At 37.8% G+C, this 21,526-nt stretch overlaps 1 protein-coding gene across 14 annotated transcripts; it reads left to right on the top strand.

The window, feature by feature from the left end:
* The first annotated feature begins 1,593 nt into the window (after positions 1–1,593).
* Positions 1,594–21,029, top strand: brd3b (bromodomain containing 3b). 14 transcript variants are annotated; one of them, XM_079417731.1, is made up of 13 exons: positions 1,594–1,746; positions 2,870–3,204; positions 4,217–4,354; positions 4,464–4,608; positions 4,712–4,890; positions 5,513–5,881; positions 9,172–9,300; positions 9,383–9,571; positions 9,995–10,063; positions 11,752–11,984; positions 14,498–14,787; positions 17,432–17,557; positions 18,640–21,029. In XM_079417731.1, exons 2-13 carry the CDS (start codon positions 3,004–3,006, stop codon positions 18,759–18,761), a joined length of 2,190 nt encoding a protein of 729 aa, XP_079273857.1. In that variant the 5' UTR covers positions 1,594–1,746; positions 2,870–3,003; the 3' UTR covers positions 18,762–21,029. The 14 variants fall into 14 exon arrangements, with proteins under 14 accessions (XP_079273857.1, XP_079273860.1, XP_079273854.1 ...); XM_079417723.1 differs by having other exon boundaries at positions 1,636–1,746; positions 5,510–5,881; positions 18,640–19,445; XM_079417729.1 differs by having other exon boundaries at positions 1,636–1,754; positions 5,510–5,881; positions 18,640–19,445.
* Positions 21,030–21,526: the final 497 nt, after the last annotated feature.

Here is a 21,526-nt window from a genome sequence, read left to right as displayed (position 1 = left end):
TTCATCGTAGGTACACCTCAACTGTGAGAGACAGAATATATAAAAAAATTCCAGAAAATCACATTGTATGATTCTTGAATAATTCAATTTCCATTTTATTGCATGAAATAAGTATTTGATACAATAGAAAAATATAACTTTATATTTGGTACAGAAACCTTTGTTTACAATTACGGAGGTCAGCCGTTTCCTGTAGTTCTTGACCAGGTTTGCACACACTGCAGCAGGGATTTTGGCCCATTCCTCCATACAGGTCTTCTCCAGATCTTTCAAGTTTTGGGGCTGTCGCTGGGCAACACGGAGTTTCAGCTCCCTCCATAGATTTTCTATTGGGTTCAGGTCTGGAGACTGGCTAGGCCACTCCAGGACCTTGAAATGCTTCTTACGGAGCCACGCCTTAGTTGCCCTTGCTGTGTGTTTGGGGTCATTGTCATGCTGGAAGACCCAGCCACGACCCATCTTCAGTGCTCTTACTGAGGGAAGGTTGTTGCCCAAAATCTCACGATACATGTCCCCATCTATCCTCCCCTCAATACGGTGCAGTCGTCCTGTCCCCTTTGCAGAAAAGCACCCCCAAAGCATGATGTTTCCACCCCCATGCTTCATGTTTGGGATGGTGTTCTTGGGATTGTACTCATCCTCCTTCCTCCAAACACAGCGAGTGGAGTTTATACCAAAAAGTTATATTTTGGTCTCCTCTGACCACATGACCTTCTCCCATGCCTCCTCTGGATCATCCAGATGGTCTTTGGCAAACTTCAGACGGGCCTGGACATGTGCTGGCTTAAGCAGGGGGACCTTGCGCACGCTGCAGGATTGTAATCCATGACGGTGTAGTGTGTTACTAATGGTAACCGTTGAGACTGTGGTCCCAGCTCTCTTCAGGTCATTGACCAGGTCCTCCCGTGTAGTTCTAGGCTGATCCCTCACCTTTCTCAGGATCATTGATACTCCACGAGGTGAGATCTTGCATGGAGCCCCAGTCCGAGGGAGATTGACAGTCATCTTGAATTTCTTCCATTTTCTAATAATTGCGCCAACAGTTGTTGCTTTCTCACCAAGCTGTTTGCCTATTGTCCTGTAGCCCATCCCAGCCTTGTGCAGGTCTACAATTTTGTCCCTAGTGTCCTTAGACAGCTCTTTGGTCTTGCCCATAGTGAAGAGGTTGGAGTCTGATTGATTGAGTGTGTGAACAGGTGTCTTTTAGACAGGTAACGAGTTCAAACAGGTGCAATTAATACAGGTAATGAGTGGAAGATAGGAGGGCTTCTTAAAGACAAACTAACAGGTCTGTGAGAGCCAGAATTCTTGCTGGTTGATAGGTGATCAAATACTTATTTCATGCAATAAAATGGAAGTTAATTATTTAAAAATCATACAATGTGATTTTCTGGATTTTTTTTTTATATTCCGTCTCACACAGTTGAGGTGTACCTACGATGAAAATTACAGATCTCTCCATTCTTTGTAAGTGGGAAAACTTGAAAAATCGGCAGTGTATCAAATACTTATTTGCCCCACTATAGATAGATAGATAGATAGATAGATAGATATAAAACTGCTGAGCGGCGGAGAGAGCTACAGTTATCATTTACACAACAACAACCACAATACTGTGCGAGGCAGCGCGCATGCGCACAACACTACCCAACCAGTGTCGACCCCAGCTATCTATTATGCTTCTTCGCAATAAAAGCTACCCGAAAATCTGCAAGGAAAACGCTACCGGAGCTGCTTGGAGTGAAAGTAATAAAGTATAACATGCATATTTACGTTTAGCGCATTCCGATCGAAGTTTATATTCAGTTTAGGTGATGTGTATTGGTCTTTTGGGGGAAAAACACAGCTGAATGTGGCTAGCAGGATCTCCTCTGACAGAGTGGAGCTGATCAGCGGCGCTTTGCAACAATGTACAAAAAACCTTCTTTCACGCGCAGCTGTTTCGATCCGTGAACCCAGAGCTTGCTGTAATTGTTTGCACTGTTTTTTCTCGTTGTATCAAGCGGAAAAACCGGGCTGGAGGATGCATTGTGGGATGATTTCAAATTAGCCCGCTGAGTAGCTAGCTGGCTGAACGGCATGCACACACAATGGTTGTGTTAAAGACATGGTGGGGCTCGATCCTCGGCATTCCTCACTCGATGCCCTGTCTCTCCCGTGCCCGCCATCTTTTCAAGAACTTATACACACGCCTGATGCAGTGACTTTAACGCGTGATTGCAAATGCGTTTCCAGGCAAATTTACAGTTCGAGGGTCCGTTTAAGGGCGCGCAGGGGCGCAATTTGCAAGCTGATGTTTTGGTTTAATTCCGACTAAACCTGTAATTGTTCATGGCCTCTCAAAGGCAAGCTAATTTTTGTTCGCTTTGTTGGTTTTTAAAACTATTGAAAGTATTTCGAATGAAACGCACAAGTTTACAGAATTTTTCAGCTTTTTCCTGGTTTGTTTTTTAGTCATTCATTTGTGTGAAACCCCCGATATTGTAGTTCAGACTTTTAATAATTTAAGTTACTGGTGAAGATTCATGTAACTGGAAAATGTACAATAAATAACCTAAAAATTATTTACAATTGTTTTCAGTGTGTGAGTGATTATAAATAACGAATACAGCATGCACGTGAACTTTCACCATGATAGTGGTCTTGATAAAAGTTTAAATTATATTAAAATTTATATTATAGCAATATATTGCAAAATATTATAGCAGTATAATGTGTGGCTTTGTTAATTTACATGATTCTGAAGTTACATTTCGATTGATGCTGTGTGTGTTTGTGTTTGTGTATAGGCATAAACACACTCATAGATATCTATATATTTTTTATTTTTTGTATATTTAATAAGTTATTTCTCTACGTTTATTGGCAGCGTGCTGACACTCAGGTCCTGAGATGGGATGTGTGTGTCAAGGTGGGACTAAGGAGCAGCAAGAGGATCATTGTAACTGAGCTAAGAGACGTACAGACGTCATTCAAGCAACTTCTTCCCCTTAACCGAGCAGTATGTCGGTAGTCACATCCCCTGCCCAGGTGCCTCCAGCTATTGTGAACCCTCCCCCTCCTGAGTTCACGAACCCCAGTAAGCCTGGCCGAAAAACCAACCAGCTACAATATATGCAGAATGTGGTCGTGAAGACTCTATGGAAGCATCAGTTTGCGTGGCCCTTTTACACTCCTGTGGATGCCATCAAATTGAATCTGCCAGTGAGTAAAATGTTTTTGGGTTTAATTTCATAAATTACACACTTATGTACATGCATTCAGTTTAGAATAATATATATATATTTTTTTATGCAGGCAAAGTCTGCATGCATTTGATGAAATACAGTAAAACAGTAATGTTGTGAAATATTATTGCAATTTGAAATAACTGTTTTCTATTTTAATGTATTTTAAAATTAATTTATTCCTGTTATGGAAAAGCTGATTTTTCAGCAGTCATTACTCCAGTCTTCAGTGTCATATGATCTTTCAGAAATCATTCTGATATGCTGATTTGCTGCTCAAGAAACATTTATTATTATTATTACCAATTTTGAAAACAGTTGAGCTCAATATTTTTGTGGATTGATACACTAACTTTTTCAGCAAGGACACATTAATTGGTCTAAAGTGAGAGTAAACACATTTATAACATTACAAAATATTTATATTTCAAATAAATGCTGTTCTTTTGAACTTTAAATACACATTAAATAATCCTGAAAAAGATGTATCACAGTTTCCACAAAAATATTAAGCAGGAAAAACTTCCGCATTGATAATGATCAGCTTTGTCATCACAGGAATAAATTACATTTTAAAATAGAAAACAGTTATTTTAAGTTGTAATAATATTTCACAATATTGTTGTTTTTGACTTGAAGGTGGCCAGTGTAATTTCTGTGCCTCTAGTGTTACCAAATGGAATTGCAAAAATATTGACTGTTTTTAAAAGGTCCCCCATCTGCTATTGGTTGGACAAGCAAATAGTCCTATCCCAAATTCATGCAGCTAATTGAGTCAGTGTTTTTTTGAGTCAGAACTTTTTTGTTGTTGTTGTATTGGGATTTTCAAAAAAAAAAAGTGTATGTTGTAATTTCTGGAACTAAAATATGACTTACTAATAGATTTAGTATTTTGAACATCTAAAAAACATTATACATCGCCCATAAATGTTTGTTTTATTCCACCTAGTGCATTGCAGCTTGTCTATTTTATTATCTTTGCCATATAGGACTACCATAAAATTATCAAGAATCCAATGGACATGGGAACCATAAAGAAGCGCCTTGAGAATAACTATTATTGGACTGCTGGAGAATGCATGCAGGATTTTAACACTATGTTCACAAACTGTTATATCTATAACAAGGTAGATTAAAGTTCTTAATATTTATTTATATTCATATTGGTATAATTTCATTACCAATTTTTTTTATAATGTGTGATTTAAATTCAATTCCCTTGAAATATTATCCTAGCCCACAGATGACATTGTTCTCATGGCTCAAGCCTTGGAAAAGATTTTCCTCCAAAAGGTAGCTCAGATGCCCCAGGAGGAGGTGGAACTTTTACCCCCACCACCGAAGGGTAAAGCACGGAAACCTGGAGCACCCCCTGCTTCAGGTAACTGACTGGATGTCACGATTAATAAACCTTTGGAGTTACCAGTGACATGCTGCCTGAAGGAGAGATTGCAGCTGACCTTGTCATTATCACATCCAAACAGAAAACCAACAATCAATAGCACTGACTACTGGTTCGCCATCCTCGTCTTGTCCGAGCTCCCCTCCTCAGCTGGCTCAGACTCCTGTAATAGCTGCGACTCCAGTCTCGACCATCACCTCCAATGTCCAAGCTGTGCCCCCTGCCACGTCCATGATCCCAACTGCACAGCCTGTTGTCAAAGTAAGATCAGTTCAAATTATGTGGAAGCAGCAGGTTTTAGGGTTTGTTTTCTTCATTTTTTTTATTATTTATATTCTTTTCTTTTCTTTTCCTTCCTTTTTTTTTTAGCTTTAAATATTTTTAGCAGATTCAACTTCTTTGAAAGGTCTTTAGTTTTGTGACAGCATGCTGTGCTTTAGTGTGTTAACAGTCTAAAAGTAGCTGTAAGATTGTCAGCACACTAAAACCTTTTCTGAGATGTCACATCTCTAAATTCATCTCCTAAAGCACCTCCGTTTCAGCCATCAAAAGCTTTTGTAATGGATTCACTGCCTTCAGCAATATATTTCACATCGCCTACTGTGAGCAATGTTCCCATTATTATGCATAATCTGTTTTTTTTTGTGAGGTCTATGATAGTTTGTGCAATAAAATGATTTGTAAACTGTTTGTTTGTTTGTTCAATAACTGTCTTTTAGTCTCTGTAAATCTAAAAAAAAAAAAAAACATGTCTGATGGGTGTCTGATCAATTGACCCTAAACCAGATCACTTATAAAAGGCTTCCTTAAGTGTAGTCTGTCAGACACCCTACTGATCATCGTTGTGTTCTAACACACATGCCGATCTAATTTTCCTCAGAAGAAAGGGGTGAAGCGGAAAGCAGACACTACCACACCCACAACCTGCGTGATCACTGCCAGCAGAAGTGAGTCGCCCACTGCGATGTTGGAGTCCAAACACAGTAAAGTCATTTCCAGACGAGAGAGCACAGGTCGACCCATCAAACCTCCCAAAAAGGACCTGGAAGAGGGAGATGTCCAACAGCAAGGCAACAAGAAAAGCAAGCTCAACGATCATCTCAAATACTGTGACACTATCCTTAAAGAGATGCTTTCCAAGAAGCATGCGGCCTACGCCTGGCCCTTCTACAAGCCCGTAGATGCAGAGGCCCTCGAGCTGCATGACTATCATGAAATCATCAAGCAACCAATGGACCTCAGCACTGTCAAAGTATGGCACACAATTTCACCTTGTGAAGTCAGAAGTTATTTAAGTATATAATAGTAAATGTTCAAATGAATCTAATAGATTTATTTATATAAGCTTTATTACAAAAAAAAATAGTAAATATTCAAAATAAACTACTACACTATACAGGGGGGGTGGGGTGGGGATTATTTGATCCCCTGCTGATTTTGTACGTTTGCCCACTGACAAAGAAATGGTCAGTCTATAATTTTAATGGTAGGTTTATGTTAACAGTGAGAGAAAAACACATTTCAAAAAAGTTATAAATTGATTTTGCATTTTAATGAGTCAAATAAGTATTTGACCCCTCCAAGTCATTAAGGTTTCGAGGCTGACGTTTGGCAACTCGAACCTTCAGCTCCCTCCACAGATTTTCTATGGGATTAAGGTCTGGAGACTGGCTAAGGCACTCCAAGACCTCAATGTGCTTCTTCTGTGTGTTTTGGGTCATTGTCATGAAGGAATACCCATCCACGACCCATTTTCAATGCCCTGGCCCTGGCGGTACATAGCCCCGTCCATCATCCCTTTGATGCGGTGCAGTTGTCCTGTCCCCTTAGCAGAAAAACACCCCCAAAGTATAATGTGTCTACCTCCATGTTTGACGGTGGGGATGGATTTTGGTCTCATCTGACCACAACACTTTCACCCAGTTCTCCTCTGAATCATTGGCAAACTTCAGACGGGCCTGTACATGTGCTTTCTTGAGCAGGGGGACCTTGCGGGCGCTGCAGGACTTCAGTTCTTCACGGCGTAGTGTGTTACCAATTGTTTTCTTGGTGACTATGGTCCCAGCTGCCTTGAGATCATTGACAAGATCCTCCCGTGTAGTTCTGGGCTGATTCCTCACTGTTCTCATGATCATTGAAACTTCACGAGATGAGATCTTGCATGGAGCCCCAGTCCGAGGGAGATTGACAGGGATTTTGTTTCTTCCATTTGCGAATAATTGCACCAACTGTTGTCACCTTGTCACCAAGCTGCTTGGCGATGGTCTTGTCTTGTAGCTCATTCCAGCCTTGTGTAGGTCTACAATCTTGTCCCTGACATCCTTGGACAGCTCTTTGGTCTTGGCCATGGTGGAGAGTTTGGAATCTGATTGATTGATTGATTGATTGATTGATTGATTGATTGATTGCTTCTGTGGACAGGTGTCTTTTAAAAAGGTAACAAACTGAGATTAGGAGCACTCCATTTAAGAGAGTGCACCTAATCTCAGCTCCTTTCTTGTATAAAAGACACCTGGGAGCCAGAAATCTTGCTGATTGATAGGGGATCAAATACTTATTTGACTCATTAAAATGCAAATCAGTGTATAACTTTTTTGAAATGCGTTTTTCTGGATTTTTTTGTTGTTGTTATTCTGTCTCTCAATGTTCAAGTAAACCTACCATTAAAATTATAGACTGATCATTTCTTTGTCAGTGGGCAAACGTACAAAATCAGCAGGTGATCAAATAATTTATTTTCCCCACTGCAAATATTACAATAACGACAATATAAAAATTTGTGTATATAAGATAGTACTATTACATTTGTAGTTATTTTTTATATTTAACTTTTCTTTGAATTATTGTTTCTGCACACAATAGTTATATTTTATTATTTGAATTATAACATATGTGTATATATGTAGTAAATTTTCCAAAACAAATAACTCTTTTTATATAAATTATAAACTAATTGCAAAATTAGTTACTATAAATATTGCAATAACAACAATATAACAATTTTTGTATTTAAGATAGTACTATTACATTGCTGGTTATTTTTTATATTTATATAATAAACCTTTCTTTGAATTATTTCTGCACACAATAATTTATATTTTATTATTTTAATTATTACATATACATTTACATTTATGCATTTAGCAGACGCTTTTATCCAAAGCGACTTACATTGCATTCAAGTTACAGTTTTTACATTTTAATCAGCTCTTGCTTTCCCTGGGAATCGATCCCATGATCTTGGCGTTGCTAACGCCATACTCTACTATTTGAGCTACAGGAAAGCACATATATGTGTGTATATTAGGGGTGTAACGATACGCGTATTCTTATTGAACGATTCGTTGGACTAATCCTATTATGTTTGGAAAATAAAAGCTTAAAGTGTGTGAAATATCAGTGCCGCTGCACTCAACAACGCAGCCCAAACAACGTAACCGGCAACGTGCTGTCTGCCCCACGATAACCTCCCCTTGGGGTGTGTCAAAAGAGATTATCTTGTATCGACGATAGCCAGTGATATTGTCAAAAACTTCAATTATTGGCAATCTTAAAAGGATTTGGCATTTCCAATTAATGTAGGCCTGTTAAATTCTTATTTGTATTAGGCTAATTATTATTATGAAGTTACTTTTATTATTAAATTAAAAGCACAATTAATTTGCCCCGCAATAATTACCACATAACTGACGTGCTGCGAGGATAAGATTAGGCTATATTTACTCCTCAATTAAAATGTTTTTTTAAAAAAAGGTCTTTTAAAACAGGTCTATTAGACTATAGGCTACCTACAATGAATTATAGTCCTATAATTAAAATATTAACACTGCAGTCATCATTAAAAATCAATAAAATAAAAAGCTTTTATTTCAAGCACCTACTTTCAGAAACAACATGAAATAAAAAAAAATTTCAGTATGTATGGGCCACGAGAAATATAAAGTAAATAAATGAAAACAGCTATAGGCTATACCGTTATCAGCATATGTTGAATTAGATTCATCTTTCTTTGTCTCTAAGCGACGTCAGATGCCGAAATCTTCGTCATTTAGTTTTTACTTTCACTTTCTGCTTATAGTGAATTGACCTGAGATTAAGACGTTCACCGGCATAAACCTTGCGCAAAGTTTGCACATGTTCAAACCCTGGCGCAAACGCGTGCTTGTGTGATATCCATTGGCTCGCCTTCATGGTTTAAAACAGAAATATTTCCAACATTGCGACGTAACCAAGTGCCCCGATCCCCGTATCGGAAACGTACCGAACCGTGACACTACTGTGTCGTACCGAACCGTGAATTTTGTGAACCGTTACACCCCTAGTGAATATATTTAGTCAATTTTCCAAAACAAATCATTGTATTTATATAAATTATAAACTAATTGCAAAATTATTATATTTATAGATTAAACATTTTTTTGTATTTATCACACACACACAGTATACTGTATATATAAAGCTGAATTCACCTTATATATTTTTATATTTTATTTTCCCTTTTTAAAGCTAAACTGTCTCTCATACAATGTCTTTTTTTTTCAGAAAAAGATGGACAGTCGAGATTACCAAGACGCCCAAAGTTTCGCAGCAGATATTCGGTTAATGTTCTCAAATTGTTACAAATACAACCCACCCGATCACGAGGTCGTTGCCATGGCAAGAAAACTCCAGGTGCAACGCTTGACAGTGAGTCATTGTGTCTTATCTCTGTGTGCTTTCAGATCTCACCAATTATATTGTCCATGTCCTGCAGGATGTGTTTGAGATGAAATTCGCCAAGATGCCCGATGAACCCGCAGAGCCGTCCTCACCCAGTGCGGTGTCAGCCACAGCAGTGGTGAGCAAGAGCACCGGCAGCAGCGAGAGTAGCGCCGACTCTTCCAGCTCCAGCTCCGACTCGGAGGAGGAACGGGCCACTCGGCTGGCTGAGTTGCAGGAACAGGTGAGTGACAAACAGGTGGGTGTCTCCACTTGAGGACCAAGATCCAAACCAAGGGTGGAGAGACAGGCAGAGGCCACATCCACTCCCTCTCACATTCACCACCTGCTTGTGTCAAGAGTCATTTGGACTTTTTTTGTTTTTCCTTAATGTCTCTTGTTTTTTTGTAATGTTTTGGAAACGAGTGCCCATTTTCACCCTGGACTGAACGTTTAACCCTCTACCGCCTCTGCAGTTTGTGTTGGCATCTTGGTATACATTGGCTTGCATGCTGTCAAACTTCAGATGGCAATTTTTAATATCTCAGTGTCAAACATATTGGTGTTAATTGTAGTTACTCTGCTCTCATCATGACAGTCTGTTATTAAAATACATTTTTGAGAATGACTATTTTGTCCGTTGATTTCACTTTGGCTTTTTTACCAGCAATTCGTTGTGGAGCACCCCAATGGTAACAGGGCGGGGACAAAAAACGGGTGTGCCAAACATTTTCAGGTGAATGATATTTTTACTTCCCGGACCCCCACCCCACTAACTCCTTCATTTTTCGTAGCTGCTTCTTATGCGAGCGGTAGAGGGTTAAGGTGTGGTGCTTTATGGGGTGTATTTGAGCTGGGCATCTCCCTCAAGTGAGCTTGCTTTGTCACTCAGCTAGTCTTTCGGCTCTGTTTCCCTCTTTGCGCTGTGAATGACATTGATTGGCATGTTTGTCAGTGAGAATCGAAATTCTTTGCTGGGATCTGGTCTCCAGTGCTTCATGATAGAGTCTCTTTCATTCTGTAAAAGAGGTTTAATGTCGCAATGAAATGGATTAGAAATAGAATGGTTTTTGTTGAAGAAAAAAAAAGGCAAATTTGAATGTGAGCTTGCAGTTGATCATAAGAAAGTGTACAAAGTGATAGAAGTCGTCTGCCATGTGTCATCAGAAAGAAGTTTGAAACATACACGGATGACTCATTCAGATATATCATTTGCATTTGGAAATAATGGTGAATTAGGGCTGGGTGATATGGCCAAAAGCAGTATCACAATTTTTTTTTTTTCCATATCATACAAAATCATTATTTATCACAGTATTCAGGAAATGCTTTCCACATGTTTGTTAGACTTTGAATGAATATATACATAACTTCTTTGCTCACAAATAAACTCCACAGAGTAGCTACCTTTTAATTTAGGGCCCCATGAATTTTTTTTTTTTTTTTTTTTTACCAAAATTCCGTTTTCAGTTTTATTTTTTCTGGACTCTGTGTTTTATGATTTAATACAAATTTATCATCAGAAATGGTGACTTAATTAAATTAATTAATAAAACTTTAACAATGAATCAGTCTTTTAAAAATGTAATCAAATTAAAAATATAAAAATTTACAATAAACATGTTTTGTCAAATAAGATGCTGTATACCATAACTCTATAGATTAAAACATTGATTTTTTTTTTTTTTTGTATGATATTTGTATGATATTCCCTAAATAAATTCTTCAAGTTGAACCAAATTTTTGTTTGTCTGGAAGATCTTTAAATCTATGTATGTTTGACAGTTTGTTAGTTTTTTTTTTTTTTTTTTATGAAACCGTGAAAAGCTTGTAAAGTGACTCTCAGAACAGCACTGGATATTAAATTTGTGTGTTCATGTCCTTTTATATTGAGATGGAAAACACTAAAAAGACACATTAGCCACGTACACTGACTGCCGTTGTCACTTTCTAATGTGTGATAGACTGTTAGATTAATCCATATCAAGTAAAAAGGTCCAAAAATCTATTGTATATTGCTTATCATCCAGCTCTATGGTGAATTTTCATTTCATTTACTTTAAACTGCTTACATGTGGGTTTTTCAGAAATACTGGACTGCTAAATGGAGAAAGATATTGTCTTTGTAGAATTATTTGATTAATGTGCTGGCATTTTAAAGTAGTTACAAATTTTTATGACCATTTTGTTTGCAAAGAATTCAGAAGTTTTGCGAGGCTTGGCAAATGTTTCAAAATAAGAGCCCTCTTTTCTGGTAAAAATGGGAGATATGTAGGTGACAAATGTCATTCATTATCCTTCAAAATCTTCCCTTTATCACCGGTCCCATCATCTGTCCCCGCTCAGCTAAGATTCTAGTCTTCTATCGATGCAGCATGCCCCATCCTCCTGCTTGCTAACCATTCCCTCCACCTTCCTCCTCAGCTGAAGGCTGTTCATGAACAGCTAGCCGCTCTGTCACAGGGTCCAGTGAGCAAACCAAAGAAAAAGAAAGAGAAGAAAGAAAAAGAGAAGAAGAAAAAAGACAAAGAGAAGGACAAAGACAAAAACAAGGTCAAGGTGGAAGATGACAAAAAGGCCAAGTCCTCACAACCGAATAAGCAAACTCCGCAGAAGAAGACCTCTGCGCGGAAACCCAACAGCACATCCACCACGAGGTTAGCTTCTTTTCTATTGTTCGGATGTTTAAAGATAACTGTATGATACGTTTTTGATCCCATTTTTAGCGGTTATGGATTTTGTGTGATATCTAGAAAGAATGGCAAGAGATATAAATACAGTCAGGTCCATAAATATTGGGACATCGACACAATTCTAACATTTTTGGCTTTATACACCACCACAATGGATTTCAAATGAAATGAACAAGATGTGCTTTAACTGCAGACTGTCAGCTTTAATTTGAGGGTATTTACATCCAAATCAGGTGAACGATGTAGGAATTACAACAGTTTGCATATGTGCCTCCCACTTGTTAAGGAACCAAAAGTAATGGGACAGAATAATAATCATAAATCAAACTTTCACTTTTTAATATTTGGTTGCAAATACTTTGCAGTCAATTACAGCCTGAAGTCTGGAATGCATAGACATCACCAGACGCTGGGTTTCATCCCTGGTGATGCTCTGCCAGGCCTCTACTGCAACCGTCTTCAGTTCCTGCTTGTTCTTGGGGCATTTTCCCTTCTGTTTTGTCTTCAGCAAGTGAAATGCATGCTCAATCGGATTCAGGTAAGGTGATTGACTTGGCCATTGCATAACAGTCCACTTCTTTCCCTTCAAAAACTCTTTGGTTGCTTTTGCAGTATGCTTTGGGTCATTGTCCATCTGCACTGTGAAGCGCCGTCCAGTGAGTTCTGAAGCATTTGGCTGAATATGAGCAGATAATATTGCCCGAAACACTTCAGAATTCATCCTGCTGCTTTTGTCAGCAGTCACATCATCAATAAATACAAGAGAACCAGTTCCACCGGCAGCCATACATGCCCACGCCATGACACTACCACCACCATGCTTCACTGATGAGGTGGTATGCTTAGGATCATGATGAGCAGTTCCTTTCCTTCTCCATACTCTTCTCTTCCCATCACTCTGGTACAAGTTGATCTTGGTCTCATCTGTCCATAGGATGTTGTTCCAGCACTGTGAAGGCTTTTTTAGATGTCGTTTGGCAAACTCTAATCTGGCCTTCCTGTTTCTGAGGCTCACCAATGGTTTACATCTTGTGGTGAACCCTCTGTATTCACTCTGGTGAAGTCTTCTCTTGATTGTTGACTTTGACACACATACACCTACCTCCTGGAGAGTGTTCTTGATCTGGCCAACTGTTGTGAAGGGTGTTTTCTTCACCAGGGAAAGAATTCTTCGGTCATCCACCACAGTTGTTTTCCGTGGTCTTCCGGGTCTTTTGGTGTTGCTGAGCTCACCGGTGCGTTCCTTCTTTTTAAGAATGTTCCAAACAGTTGTTTTGGCCACGCCTAATGTTTTTGCTATCTCTCTGATGGGTTTGTTTTGTTTTTTCAGCCTAATGATGGCTTGCTTCACTGATAGTGACAGCTCTTTGGATCTCATCTTGACAGTTGACAGCAACAGATTCCAAATGCAAATAGCACACTTGAAATTAACTCTGGACCTTTTATCTGCTCATTGTAATTGGGATAATGAGGGAATAACACACCTGGCCATGGAACAGCTGAGAAACCAATTGTCCCATTACTTTTGGTCCCTTAACAAGTGGGAGGCACATATGCAAACTGTTGTAATTCCTACATCGTTCACCTGATTTGGATGTAAATACCCTCAAATTAAAGCTGACAGTCTGCAGTCAAAGCACATATTGTTTGTTTCATCATTGAAATCCATTGTGGTGGTGTATAGAGCCAAAAATGTTAGAATTGTGTCGATGTCCCAATATTTATGGACCTGACTGTATAATGCTTATGTACCTATATGTTATGATACCAAATAACTAGCCATTCATTGTAATACCAGGCAGTATTGTACATTCTATATTTTATTATAGAGGATTTAGGGAATGGGATGTGCAGAAATGCATTTTATTTGACACAATATTTATTCAGAATCCCTCTAAAATATGTGAAAACTGTTACCACCTCAGATTAAAAAGGTAACTTGTAATTTCTCATAATTGGGACTTCACACTACCATTCACTTTTTTGAAAGAAGTTTCTTATGATTATGCAAGGCTGCACTTATTTGATCAAAAATACAGTAAAAACAGTAATATTTTTAAATACTGTAGCAATTTAAAATACATTTTATATTTTAAAATGAAATTAATTCCTGTGATGGCAAAGCAAAGTTTTCATTACTCCAGTCTGCACATGGGCTGCGTGTCCCAAAAAGCAAGAAAAAGGCTAGAAAACAAAGCAAACACGTGCCGGTGGGCCAAGCATGCAAAAATTATTAACAGAAAATATAAGATGATTATTTGGCCTGCCTTGTGTATGTGGATCAATACCAGTTTTAAGTTATAATATTGAGATATGACATTAGTGTAAGTCAAAGCAATGCAATAACACTATGTACCATTTATTGGTGACGTAAGATAACTGTCCCGTCATTTTCTCAATCCCAACATGCCAGTTCAGTTTTATGTGTAGAGTTAAGGTTACAAAGCCTTCATGCAAACTACACTTCCAATCCACAGGCAACTGAAAAAAGGGGGCAAACCTAGCTCTGCAAACTACGAGTCTGACGAGGAGGAGTCTCTTCCCATGTCTTATGATGAGAAACGGCAGCTCAGCCTGGATATCAACCGTTTGCCAGGTGAGAAACTGGGCCGCGTGGTACACATCATCCAGTCGCGTGAGCCATCGCTGCGAGACTCCAACCCAGACGAGATCGAGATTGACTTCGAAACGCTCAAGCCTTCCACGTTGCGTGAGCTCGAACGATATGTCAAGTCCTGTTTACAGAAAAAGCAACGCAAACCTTTACGTAAGTGCCTTTCTTTTCCTTCTCCGCAGATGTTGTGGTGCTAGTTCAGGCTTATTTCAGTATTTCATAGACAAGCAGCTCTCTTTTCTTGCTTGGTCCGTCTGCTCTAAAAGCTGAAATGGGCTGTGCTGTTTCCTCCTTTGAGCTGGGAGCACTCACCTTCTCCAATGTGTTGCATGACTTTTGGTGGATTAGCTTATATGTGCTTTCCCTGGTATTAATACCTTCAAGTGAAGCTTCAAGGGTTTCAAGAGTACATCAGTATACAATCGAGAACATTTGATTAGACCATGAATTTCCAAATTTTACACAGTGTACATGTAATTAATGTGCACACTGCGCTATATACTTAATACTTCATAAAGGAATATTCCGGGTTCATTACAAGTTAAGCTCAGTCGAAAGCATTTTTGGCCTAATGTTGATTACCACAAAAAGCAATTTCCACGTATCCCTCCTTTTCCAAAAAAATTTAAATTAGAGGGTCAGTTTGTAAATGTTAAATACACACTGTTTTTTCAGTGGCATGCAACAGTGCCCGCACACCTTGGTTCCAGAAGTATTTTTCCCATTAGGGTTTAAAAAAGTGTTTGTTAAAGAGCTCTAATCCATGAGCCAAACCAACCAGCTATGAATCACAATATTACAAAAGTTGATGTGAAAAGTATTTGAAAATCAGACAAAAAGACAATGGTACAAGTCTGTGTACTTTTTTTTTAATGAGGGAAAGAACTACAGGTTACTCTTTATTTTAAGGTGTACTTGTTACAGTGTAATTATACAATTAAGTACTGAGTAATATTAATTAACCACATGACCTTACTATAGACCAGTTTCGGTCTATGGGTGGAGCCTATCTGAATACCTCAAGCGTGAGACAGAAATGTTACGCCCCTTACCGTATTGTAATGCCTTGTCCCAGCGCGACGACACAAAAACAATAAAACCCATTATAAACCAGGCATTTGTTGTATCCAGTGGGGACATAATTACTGATTATAATGACTTCTACTGTCTTTTTACGCGTCGCCATGCATCGTGCCACGTAAACATTACCATGTTTGCATTTGTGATCAGAGAAACGACAAACAAGCACTACTCTACACTGCTCAAAACTCGCGTTTGAATAGTCAGTAGCAGAAACATACTTACAGGCTGTGAGTCAGAAGCGTCAGACTGTCCTTGCAAAGTTGAAATTGCCCCACTTTATAGAAACAGCCTTTGTGCAAGTCAGCATTGTAGGCTACTCTTCCAGGTTCAGGAAATAGTCCTCCGTGAAATGCGGTGCACACACTCTAATATTTGGGTTGAACTGTTCTGGAACGGTGTTGTAAATACAACTTAACCACTGATTTCTAGTTGTGTCCTCTTTTGGAAGCTCAAACAAAGTACTTTCGCTTTCACAATGAAACACAGCTTCTCCAGGACATGTCGGCAGAAACAATACTATGGCGAGAATAATAGTTCCGCCTTCTTTCATTGCGTAAACATTTGGGCGGTGTTTTGCAAATCTTCCCACACAGTGACGTAGACATGTGGGGGTGTGTTTAAATGAGCCGTTTTAGGTGGCCATGGTATTAACTTTTATATAGACTACCTCTTTGGGTTTGAGACTTTAGTCTTTGCAACTTCAGGGATCTTATCTATGCACAAACAGCTTGTAACACTCCAAAGAGAAAGGAAAACTTGAAATCGCATCATATGACCCCTTTAAGTGTAAGTCAATACAATGCAATAACATTACAGACTGAAGCATTGTGAATGACATGATCAAATTAAAAACAGTGGGGAAATTGATTTAAAGATGTTGATTATGTATAAAAACAACACATTTCATGTTGAATGCAAAATTAGCTTGCATAACTTTGAGAAGATTGAGAGAATAGGGACATTGACTCTATTGCGTCCTTTCCAATGGATGGAAGATAAAGTGTTTTTTTTTTTTGACACAATTTGTTTATTGCAGTTCTCTGATTGGTGGAGATTACTTTGCAGAATCATGGGTAATGTAGTTTTTCAACAAGAATTCCACTGTTAAACATTATTACTAAAAAATAATAAGTTGCAATAATGCTGGCTGATGGCTTCAACAAAAGTATATGCCATCCTAATAGTTATTTTTAAAGGTTTATCATTTATCGTTAAAAATAATTTCCTCAATGGGGGAAAATGTAGATGTAAACAATGTGTTAGCATGGTTTTAGTGTGAAGAAAAGGCTTACTAACCTTTTTCTGTTTAAAGTTATATTAAATTTCACATGTATAACAATGTCATAAACCCTCAAATACACTATAAAAATTATGAGCACTTTCAACTTATTCTGTTAAAACTTTATGTAATTGTTTTATAAAATAATCCCACTTCTTTTAAATCCTGCAAAAAATGTCCCCATTCAGTTCCTTTATTAGTGCCTAAATGGACCTTGATTTTTGAGCGACGAAGCTAAATTAATTTTTATGGTAATAAACAAACGCTGCCATTTGGGCTTAACTTGCATTGAACCCGATAGATTCCTTTAACATAAATCTGTCGTCATGGAGTTAAAAACCAGTGTAGTAGAGTGCTTTTTGCTGCTTGTTGCCACGGCGGTGGGCTACGAGGGCAGCCCGTTACTCACCGGTCACCGCTGTGTGTCTCCTGCAGCGGGCACTGGGAAAAAGAGTGCCAAGTCTAAAGAGGAACTGGTTCAGGAAAAGAAGAAAGAGTTAGAAAAGAGGCTACAGGACGTGAGCGGACAACTGAACAACAACAAGAAACCACCCAAAAAAGGTACCTGTGTGGTAATGTGCAGATGTGAGCTGACAGGTGACCAAACTGGGTTAGCTAGATCTAGGAGGGTAGGATAAGAAAACTGAGATAAAGGGTAGGCTTTTTGCTTCACTAACTTGACTAACTTGATCGAAGGGCCTCTGTCAGACCTTCTTCATATGTAATGCTACTCACACAATGAAAAGGGTCTGCAGGGCTCAACAACAAGGACGGACCACTGGACCCAGTTTTGGACCAATTGATGGGACTCTCTCTTGCCCTATTGGGTCAGCGCTATATTTGGCTTTTTCTTGTTTAAAAATTTGTCAGCAAATTCTGCTTGTCAACTTTTTTAACATGTTAGCTAGATTAAATCTCTTGTTTAAATTGTAATAATATTTAATGCTTGACATTTAATAATATGTAAACTGACTTTTAATAGTCTTGGTAGATTCAGTAATAATGTATTTAAATTACAAAACTAAAATGTTTATGAATTTATAGTTGTCTTGGAGTTATATTATATTAGTTATTAGAATTATATTACCTGACTGTAAACTTTGTAACAGTAGTGTATGTAGGTTTTTTTTGTACTTTGAAATTCTCATTTTACATTTTTATTTAAGTTCTACAGGTAAATTTTAAATTATTAATTTAATATTTATCTTAACATGTCAAGGTTTTTTTTGTGTAGGGGCCAGTAAAAGTATTGACATAAATACTTTTAAGTCTAAACTACTGGTAGAAAAAAATCCTTGCTGTTGAGGCCTGCTTTGGACAAAGCACAAAATTTGGTTAAACCTGCTAGAGAGGCTAATAACTGATGAAAGTGGTTGTGTATGTGCTGTAACTAACTGTCTTCACTTGATATCAGTTGCTTTGGTGGGCACGTAATATTCTGTCCTTTCGAGATCAGTTCTTTTCTTTCTTTGTGCATGTCTCTGCTTTTATCGTAATACACAGCTGCAGGTGTGGGTAAAGCCCTTTAAGATAACAATATAGGAACAAAGGTCTTAACAGAAATTATATAAAATATGTACATTCAGTGTTTGTTTTCCTCACACATATTGAACCTTGCGATCACTTCTCTTCCCTGTTCCCAGCAGAGAAGGCGGGGTCAGCGCAGGGGGGCGGGCCATCTCGGCTGAGTGGCAGCAGCAGTTCTTCAGATTCGGGCAGCAGCAGCTCCAGCGGCTCCAGCTCCGAGAGCAGTGACTCAGACTGAACTCCAATCGGCGCGTCACATACTTCAACCTCCTCTATTTTCTAACGAGTAGTGTGTGTTGTCATGATAGTATCTCTCTGAAGGGCCATTTTATAAAGAGCTAGACGCATTGCAGATGGCAGAGGATATTTTTAAATAGTTTGTAGGATGCTCTTGGCTCAGACAAAGAGGAGAGTTGGAATAGTTCAAGCAGTTTTAAGGTTCTCGCTGGCCCTCAAAGGGAAACGCCTGGTATCACCAGAGGAAAAAAAAAGACAAAAAAAAAAAAGATATTTTTTTGAAAATACGTCAGTTGTGGAGGTGAAACGGTTTTGTGTGTCCGTTGTTTTTTCTTCTTTTTTATGTTGCTGCTCGTTAGATCCATACTGAAAACATGCATTAGTAGACAAACTGACAAATGCCTGGCTGCATTTTACTGATCGAGTAGCTACACAAAGTCTGAAGGAACAAACAATGAATTATCGGCTCTCTCACTCTGGTGTGGTTCTGCTCATTCCACATTTATTTTGCTGACTGATAATACTAGTCATTGTTACCATTTTTAAGAGAATCTATTTATTTTTTTTAATCCAAAAAGGCACAAAGTTATGTGTTTTCAACAGAAATGTTTTCAGTTGACCAGTTTAAATGTAAGGAATTTGGCTCAACATAACTCTCTCTTACTCTAGATCGCATCTGGGAACTATCAGTATCATTATTAAACGGTTTTCAGAGGCTCCGCGATCATTTTTGGCTATTTCAACACTGTACATTTTCTCTTCTGGTGCTGTCAGATCAGTATTTGATGTAGAATTATGTCAGAATGTTTGTTCGTTTTTAATCTGTATCATACGCTCATTTGTTTGTTTTCTATTTGGATTGGCGTCTTCCTACTTTTTTTTTTACTATTAATTTGTAGGCGCCCTAAGTATCGCATTTCCTACTTTCTATCTGTTATGCCTCATCTTTACTAAGTCCACTCATAGGACAATCAAAGTTGTGCTTTAAATTCAGTATATATGAAATGGGGGGGGGGGTATATATTTTTCAAAAATGATGGTAAAAATACATTCAGAAGTTTAAAAATGCCCATAAGGCTGCAGATTGGAACGAATCAGCCTCTATGTAACTCCTTCATGGGAAAACCAAGTGAATACTAGCTCTCTTGGACAAATAGCCACTTAGAGGAGATCTCCGTTAAGAAAAGGCAAAATTGGACAGTTCTCTTTGACAAGATTTCAAGCAGTTGTGCTAGATGTCATTTCAGAAGGATATGTGTTTGACTAGTTCTTTTTAGTTGAAAGTATTACAACTAATGTATGTCCTCAATTTTAATCACTTTATTTTACTTTAGTTTTTCTCAAATGGTGTATTGAATGCTTTCAATGGTACCTAGACACTTCTTGCCATGTATCCAGAATAGTTTGGAAATGGACCATGATGACTGATAATCTTTATAAAAAAACATGAATGTATTAGAGATTATTTTTTTCATTTTCTTATTGTGGCTGCAGTAATGCCACTTTTTCACTGGGTTTGTAGCATTGGCAAGGTTTTATGTTTTTTATTTAACAGCCTTGAATTCAACTTTGAACCCCTCAAAATAATTGGATGTGCTCTTGTTGCCTTAAGTTTAGTTAGCACATTAAAATAAAGTCAGATTAGTCAGGTATAACTGATCAAGTTGAAGCCAATGTGTATAGTTTTTGTTGTTTTGTTTTATAAATCGTGAAAACATCAAAAAAATCGTGATGTAAAGTGATTTCATTGGTTGTTTTCTTATATGTTGGATTCTTTTAATTATGGTTTGATTTTATTAATTTTACCACTGTATTGCATTACATGTTCCTTGTGACTATAACCCACCTTGTCTTGAAGATGATTTCTGTTACAGCTCCTCTTCCTCAATTCCTCCAGCAGAGCCCAGTCATGATGCAGACAGAGATATAAAGATGCATAGGATATATAATTACAGATATAAATGTATATTCACTACTTATTCGTCAACTCTGTCTTGGGTCTAAGTATTTTAGTTCTTTTTTATAAGAGAGAGAGGACATTTGTGTATTGCATGCCAATTTACAGTATATTTCTTAAACTTTTTGAGCAGTTTATAACATGTAAATGTCATTCTTGAGTAAAATTTTAAAATTGGTAGCGCTGTATATGTTAAGTTCAGCAAGTTGACAAGTATGTTTTGGCACAGATTTACATAATATCTGATGTATAAGCTAATCTGAGATTTGGACACTGAGCCCCTCGTTTTTCGTAAATAAATCACAAAAACCCATAGGAGTGTCTTTTTACTATCTAGATATATTTATTTGAGTGCACAATGTTATATATATATTTATTCCTTTTAGAAGTTAAAACTCGAGAATAAAATGAAAAATACTGTCTGAGCAGTATAAGTTCAAGTTGTCAAAAAGTACCAATTTAAGTTTGTAAACCTCATTTAAATCTTGATTTAACAAACATTTTTGGAGGCATCAAAGCTGCATAAAAGACACACGTAATACTTAAAGGGTCTATTAGTGCATTGCTCTGTCTATAAATCATAATACATCGAAACATGTTAGTGGACAACATTTTAAGTGAAAGAACTTGAGTAATTCACATTACAACATTGTGGATGGTTCTATATTAAATGAAACAAAGTATCAGTATTCCCCCACCCCACTGTAATGTATACGAGATATATTTAAAGTGAGGAATACATATTCGATATACATCTCGTTTATTACTCTGTGCCACTCGTATAATGCAGTGCGATAGATAGATATATA

This window comes from Barbus barbus (genome assembly GCF_936440315.1).
Source record: "Barbus barbus genome assembly, chromosome: 5".
NCBI classification, from domain to species: Eukaryota; Metazoa; Chordata; class Actinopteri; order Cypriniformes; family Cyprinidae; genus Barbus; species Barbus barbus.
Note: the sequence above shows the minus strand (reverse complement) of the source record. Positions and strands in the feature narration are given on the sequence as shown.

Bases quoted from the DNA above. Each gene is read 5' to 3' on its own strand.
- brd3b (XM_079417723.1), top strand. From the start codon at position 3,004: ATGTCGGTAGTCACATCCCCTGCCCAGGTGCCTCCAGCTATTGTGAAC. The intron at 4,609-4,711 runs GTAACTGACTGG...ACATCCAAACAG, and splicing joins TGGAGCACCCCCTGCTTCAG to AAAACCAACAATCAATAGCA. The intron at 9,572-9,994 runs GTGAGTGACAAA...CTTTTTTACCAG, and splicing joins TGGCTGAGTTGCAGGAACAG to CAATTCGTTGTGGAGCACCC.